General features: G+C 35.1%; 1 protein-coding gene across 2 annotated transcripts in view; it reads left to right on the forward strand.

Moving 5' to 3' along the window:
* The first annotated feature begins 918 nt into the window (after positions 1 to 918).
* Positions 919 to 7,277, forward strand: part of GABRG2 (gamma-aminobutyric acid (GABA) A receptor, gamma 2) — a 199,538-nt gene continuing 193,179 nt past the window's right edge. The window contains exon 1 of one of the 2 annotated variants that reach the window (XM_006864933.1): positions 919 to 1,263. In XM_006864933.1, the coding sequence (XP_006864995.1) occupies positions 1,157 to 1,263 (107 nt within the window). In that variant the 5' untranslated portion in view covers positions 919 to 1,156. The remainder of the gene's footprint in view (positions 1,264 to 7,277) is intronic. The other variant, XM_006864934.1, reaches the window with a different exon arrangement.

The following is a 7,277-nucleotide window of genomic DNA, read 5'->3' on the forward strand; positions in this document are numbered from 1 at the left end:
CAGGATTGCTACCAAGAAGAAGAGAAAACCAGTTAATCACCTAAGAGCAAATAAAAATCACTTCATATTGTTAAATGTCCTCTTGATCATTTCATTTCCCTTTTGCTTCAAAATGCAGCCCCTGATTTTAGTGTCTGTATTATTTACTCAAATATCTATCATCATGCTATTCTTAAGTCCTCAAGTAGTTTGTGTTTCTACATTTTCATTATGGTAGGGAGAACATACATAGAAGGGAGGAATAAATCATACGATGCATTAAAATTCTCCATGCCTTTTAATTTTATCAGTGTTTGCTCTCTTCATTCAAATTGAATCCAACAAATTTCTCTTCCTACCAGATGGCTTACAAGGAATCAGCAACTCCTCCCCCACTGTCTGCTCTGCCTCTCCCATAATGCTCCTGATCACGATTTTTAAGACAGCACAATTTAAAATAAGGATCATTGGTAGATTTGGAAAGACAAATCTTCTGTCATTGATGATAGGTCCTCGGCTAGCTAAACACCTCTTGTGTTCAGGAAAGCCAATCCTTTCATGCTTGTGTGTGCAGTGAAGGGTTAAAAAGCTGTGCTGTGGAAAGACACAAAGCAAGTGTCAATTCCTGCCGCAGCAACACGCAGCACTTCCACTTTGACCTAACCGTTAATCTGCCTGGTAATTATACAGGGTCTCTAGTGATTTTTCGCTACTTCGTTCTCTTAAACACACAGTAGCCTCCCCCCGCTAAAAGAGAAAGCAAACACAAATAAACAAACAAAAAAGATGGATGGACCTGAGGGAGTATAAGAGAGTGTGAGGGGTGTGTGTAAGTGCAGGCGTTTCTCTCTTTCTTAATTGCCTTGGCGTGCCTTCTCTCTGCACCCTCCCCCTGCCTCAATTACATTATTCTACCAGACTTGGAAGCCACTGCCAGAGCTCAAGCTTTGATGGTATCTGCAAGCGTCTGTGCTGATCTTATTTCTGCCTCTTGAATATTAATTCCTGAATTTGGTTGCAATACATCTCCCCAGTGACGGGACCTACTAGAGGCAGGTGGGGGGAGCCACCATCAGATCATAAGCATAATAATAATACAAAGGGGAGGGATTTTTCTGCAACCAAGAGAAAGAGGCAGGCGAGAGGAAGGAAAAAAAAAAAAAAAAAGAAAAAAGCGATGAGTTCGCCAAATATATGGAGCACAAGAAGCCTGGTCTACTCGACTGTTGTATTTTCGCAGAAAATGATGGTGTGGATTCTGCTCCTGCTATCGCTCTACCCTGGGTAAGATGTGCCCTTTTTGGCGTCATTTTGTTCCACAGAAGTGGGGGTTGGGAATTTGGAACTACGGAGACCACCCAGATATATGAAAACACTCTCCTAGGTTTTGGAATTTATAATTCAGAGCTTGTGAACATAAGGGGTGGGGAAAGAAGGGAGAAAGGTTATTTTAGTGTATGTATTCATTTATTTATCATTTTTTTTTACTTGCTATTTTTGCTTTAGGATGGAATAGCTAGCATTGCAAAAATTGTTTGGGGCATAGCAGTTTAACATTGCTTCAATCTGATGTCGAGGTGGGCAGTGCTGATACACACTGACATTTGAGGCCATGTTGGAGGCATTTTGGGTCGGGGTCCGGGGAAGAAAGCTGCAAGTGGGATCCTGGAGCAACACACTGGGACGTCTGTGTAGGGGAGGAATGGTAGAGGACAGTATCTCTGTTTCTGTACCTAAAATGTTGCTTTCTTCTGAACCTAGGCATTCATAAGGCCAGACAACCCTGTTTCCTATTCAGCCCCAAAGACAAGACAGCATACTTCAAGATGGGTTAACATAGTTCAGCACCAGGGACAGCATCTAGTGTTATGGCCAAATAGAAAGAGGCTTGTCTAGTTCAATATATAGGACACTGCTTGATATAGACAGGGCATCCATGTAGTGAAGAAAGAAGGCCGATGAAGCCAAGAAGAGCTAATGAAGTCATGGGATCATACTCTGAATATTACCCCTCTTTGTGGGATAGGAGAGGTACTGCTGGGCATGGGCATGCTGCTCTCTATGTCCAGGAAGTAAGGGTAAAATGTCTGGTAGAGAGTTGGCCTTTCTGAAGTATTGAAAAAAAAATATGCTGAGGCAGGTGAATGCTATATCAAAATGCTGTACTTATTTCCTTAGAGCCTTGCTTTACTGATAGTACTCTCTGAAGTACTTTGAACCCAATGTTTAAAAAATTCCTTTGCACCAAGGAGAGTGAGAGGGAAGTATCTCTCTACACCTTGTTCACCACTCATCTATCTCTCTAAACAATCCTTCTCAGGATGTCCAGCCATGGCAATAGGTGGGAAAGAATTCTACTATTTATAGTACTTGTTCTGTTCTGTGCTGTCAATTTAAAATATAGTTCTATTAGGATTATCACTCCTACATTCTCACCATACACATATACTACATGTAAGTATATAAGAAAGCAAGACACTGCTAAGATTTTTCCTGGAGTTGACACTCTAATGTAATAGTTGTGATGAAGAGAGATGGAAGGGATGGAGGCTAAAGTATTATTTCATGTAGCAAAATAAAACAAAACAAAAAATAACCGAGTCAACTTCCTTGATTCCCCTTCCGTAGGGTGAGTAATGGGAGATGCATGTTTCTGATAAAGAAGTGACCCATTACAGACACAGAGTAAAATCTTCTCTTTAGAGATTCCACGAAAAGAGGAATTCTGCTTAACTGTTCTAGAACTGTGAATACTTCTTTCATTTATGATTAAAATAGAATATTATTATAACCTTCTCAGAAAAGGAATTTTTTCTGTACATGATTTTATGAGCACTACACTTCAGTGAAACCTTGTAAAACACTTTCCTATAAAAATTTCAATATGTTTTATTTTTCTCTTTTGTTAATGTTGCATGCAACTCTTGAACTTAACATATGAGAAATTAGAGCTTAATTTGTTGATTAGTTGCTGATAGATGGCATTTCCCTCTTCTTTTCATTTATGGAACCTGTGGATCAAATTACAAGGGGCATAAAAAAAGTTAGGGAAAAATTCCATTATCTTTTCAATTCCATTTTTTACACAAACTTTAGAAAACTCAACATACAGGTAAAACATAGAGAAATATAATGTTTCTTCACATTCCATGTATTAAACAATTTTATAACTAAAGAGATGAAGATATTCTTAGATTTTTATCTCCAATTATCCTATTTTAACAGAAAAATGTAATTTTATTATTCTTTAATAAAATTGTACTTAAGATATTATTTTGTAGTAACAGTCCCAAATTTTCCTTTTCATTTTCATGTGTGATACAGATTAATTGTGAAATAGTACCATAACAACCTACAAGAACTTCAGAAATTAATCAAGAGGGAGTTTTAATGTCATGAAAACTCTAGTCAGAAGACTTTTACATTGTCTCAGTAATGACAGGAATATTGCAGTCTGGCACCTAAAATGTGATGTTTCTGTTTGCTAAAATTCTAGAAAAGTCCATTGGAATGACTGAATATGCTTGAAGAAAAATAGATGCTTTGATCTCTTAAACTGATCCTGAAACAAACAAACTAACAAAAAGCAACAGAGTGAGGTGGGGAGTTACAGTAGTCATAACTGTCAGTATCTTTAAAGTTAAAACAACAACAACAGTAATAATAATAGTGGACACAAATTGACATAACTTCAAAAGTGTTTTCCCTCATTACATTAATAAAATTCATTAGATTATATGTACACAAAAGTAGAGCAATGAGGAAAATAAAGCATTGGAGTAAGGATTTTAACAGCTAATGTCTATTTTATAAGTGAAATCATGAATTACTAGAACTTTTCTAAACTCCTAAATACCTTGCTTACAGGGCTGTCATAAAAAATCAACTAGGGAAGATCCTAAAATGGAGCTATCTAGGCCATCAACTGAAAAGTGTGAATCATTAGAGTAGAGCCCAGGAACTTTATTTCAATAAACACCCAAGAATACATTTTGAAGAAAACAAGTTTATTCTTTGCAAATTTCAAAAAGTTTCTTCAATTAATTTAATGTCTACAAGTACTTTGTTCACTGCTACTTATTTGTGCAGCTGATAATCATAAATCTTTACATCGATTTTTTTTATGCTTATGCAACCCCTTACATTTATTACACAATCAATAAAGACTAAGAAACAATTATAAAATATTTTAATGTCCTCATCATGTATGTGAAGTAATTGGTTAAAAATTTTTAAATGCCTATATGCATGAGTATGTATGTATCTGCATCCACATTTATAGTCATTTATATACATGTAGGTCTACTGTCAAATTGCATGATGGTTTAAAATCTTTTAAATAATGTAGCACCTAAGAGTAAAAATGCTCTGAAAGGAATGAAATAATTTAGGTGACTTCAGAAAGTTATGTAAACAGGAATAAATATTATAAAACATAAATAGTATAAGGTTTTATAACATATTTATGAGGATTATATACTTATTTCCTCAAAGATAGATTGATCAGAAATGAGAAGTGTATTAAAGTTTGAGATGGTGTGTCTAAATCTGATTTTATTAGACCTGCATTAAAAAAAAAATTGAGCTAAAGATTTGTAAATATTTTCTATATTCTTAGCTGTTGCCTGAACAGCAATGTTTCAGAAGACTTCTCTTATTGCTACTAAATATTTTTACCTCATAATTAAATTTTATGTAGGTTTTATTTTTAACAAGGTAAAAACCATGTGTGCAGAATCAATATTGTGATTTATTAATATTTTCTTACTGTTTATATGAGTAATCTTGATAGGCAAGCTTTTTATTTTATTTCTAAATGTTTAACCTGGCTTTACATTTGCTCAGCATATTTAATAGTTTAGTTGTCAACATAAAGTTTACCTTGATGTACACATCCACATGGGAGAAAAAAAAAGGAAGACTGAAATACTCATTACTCAATTATTCCCCAAATTCAGTTACACAGTATCTAGAAACACCAACACTTATTGTAAGTAGGAATTTAAAAATTGTAATTTAATTTAAATAATTAAAGTTATGGAAATAAATCTGTGACATCTTAGGCACAGTTTAGAGTAGCCATTCTCATCCAAATAATTTATTAAGAGATTATTGAGTTTGTGTCAATAATTTCCACTAAAATTGGGGAAGTTAAGAATGACTTTAAAGGCTTTTATTATAAATATTATGTGATAAAGATTATGAATACCTCTCACTATGATGGCACTACTTCCCAATTCATTCCAAAAGAAACTTTCCACAGTTCAACTATAGTTAGGCTCTACAGGAATGATACATGCCTATGGTTCTCCAAATCACTCATGTCAAGTTGACTACACCTAGAATTTAATTTAAAGTTAAAATTAAAGCAGTTTAGGAATCATTTGACCATTGCTGGCTTCAGCACAAATTAAATGCTCTGAGGGTCAGTTTTAATTTGGTTGGATATTCCAGATGTGATATCTTATTAAGGTAAACATGAAGAATCCAAGCTCTTCTACTGAGATATAAGAGACTATGTGACATCTTAAAAATCACAAACAATATAATCATGGAAAAATATTAACTTTGGTCTTTTCGTGCCATATATACAAGGTTGAGTCAAATATTATCTGTACTTTGGGTGCAAAATTTATTTGAATTAACTTTTAGGAAAGAGAAATACATCATTTTTTATAATCTCCTTGATTTTCAATGTACTTTGTCCATCTTTCAACAAGCTTTCATAATCCCTTCTAAAAAATGTTTTAGGCTTAGTTGAGAACTCCGAATGCACTGCTGCCTTCACTTCTTCATCAGAAGTGAATCTTCATCCTCGAAGAGCTGCTTTCAGGGGATCAAACTGGTAATAACCAATGGAGTAAGATTAGGATGATAGGGAGAATGCTTTCACACCTTAACATGAAGTTTTTGCAGTATAAAGAGTGTAAGCAGAGGTGGGTAGACATGCATTGTCATACAAGATCACAAAGACTGCATAGCAGTACTCTGTGTTTAATCCATAGTTTAGGCTTCAACTCTTCAGTGAGAATCTCACTGGAATGAGCACTATTGATTGTTACACATTTTTCCTGATAGTGTTCCAGTACGGGCACTTGAAAATCCCAGAAAACTGTAAGCATCAATTTTCCAGCTGATGTTTGACTCTTGAACTTTTTCTTGGTTGGCGATTGAGAATGTTTCCATTCCATACCCTGTTGTTTACTCTCAGGCTTGTAGTGATGAACCCATGTCTTGTTACCAGTAACTTTTCTTTCTTTCTTTTCTTTTTTTTTTTTTTTTAAGTAACTTTAACCTTCCTTGGAGTATCAGTCTAAATTTTGTTTGCAGATGTCCAAACAATTCTTCTTATGCTCTTCCATGAGTTCTTTTAATACCCATTTCACAGAAACTTTTAGAAACCCAAGTTTGTCATTGATTATTTCATAAGCAGTGCCATGGCTGATTCACAAATGATTTGTCACATAATCCACTGTCATTCTTCTATTCAACAGAATAATTTCATGTGCACACTCGATGTTATCATCAGGAATGGATGTGGTGGGCTGTCTTATTATAAATGGAGTGTGGATGATTTTGGAATCACCCTTGTTATATTGCTAAATAACATTGAGTCAGTTCTATCCATAACAAACCTGTGTACAACTTTAAGAACTGGACTGCTAACTGCATGTGTGGTGGTTCAAACTCACCATCTCTTCCTCAGAAACCCTATACAAAGTTTCTAGCAGCAAGAAATGACTTGACAGCACTTAACAACAGTAACAACAACACACACATATATAGTCCTGGTGTGACACTGTGGAATAATGTGTTGGACCTCAAGATTGGTTTTAATTGCAAGGTTGGTGGTTCAAATACACCAGTTACTCCTCAGAAATCCTATACAGGGTTACTAAGAGTCAGAATTGACTTGACAGCACTTAACAACAACAACAACAACACACAAATATATATACATAAAACCAGATTTCTATCTTTCTAAAAATTTTACTGTAACCTTGTAAATTAGTTACTGTCAACCACATTTAACAGTTTAAGACGCCAAGATTATAAACATACAAAATGACTTAATCTAAAAGCAACATATGATTAGAAATAACATAATGACATGTTTGTGTGTGGTCATAATGACATGTTTGTGTCTAGATAGGTAGATAGTTATGTTGTTGTCAGGTGCCATCAAGTCGGAACAGACTCATAGAGACCCCATGCACAGCAGAACGAAACAATGTCTGATCCTGGGCCAACCTCACTACCGCTGCCACACTTGAGTCCATCAATGATGCCACCTGGCT

The sequence above is a fragment of the Chrysochloris asiatica genome, unplaced genomic scaffold (genome assembly GCF_000296735.1).
Source record: "Chrysochloris asiatica unplaced genomic scaffold, ChrAsi1.0 scaffold00073, whole genome shotgun sequence".
Lineage (NCBI taxonomy): Eukaryota > Metazoa > Chordata > Mammalia > Afrosoricida > Chrysochloridae > Chrysochloris > Chrysochloris asiatica.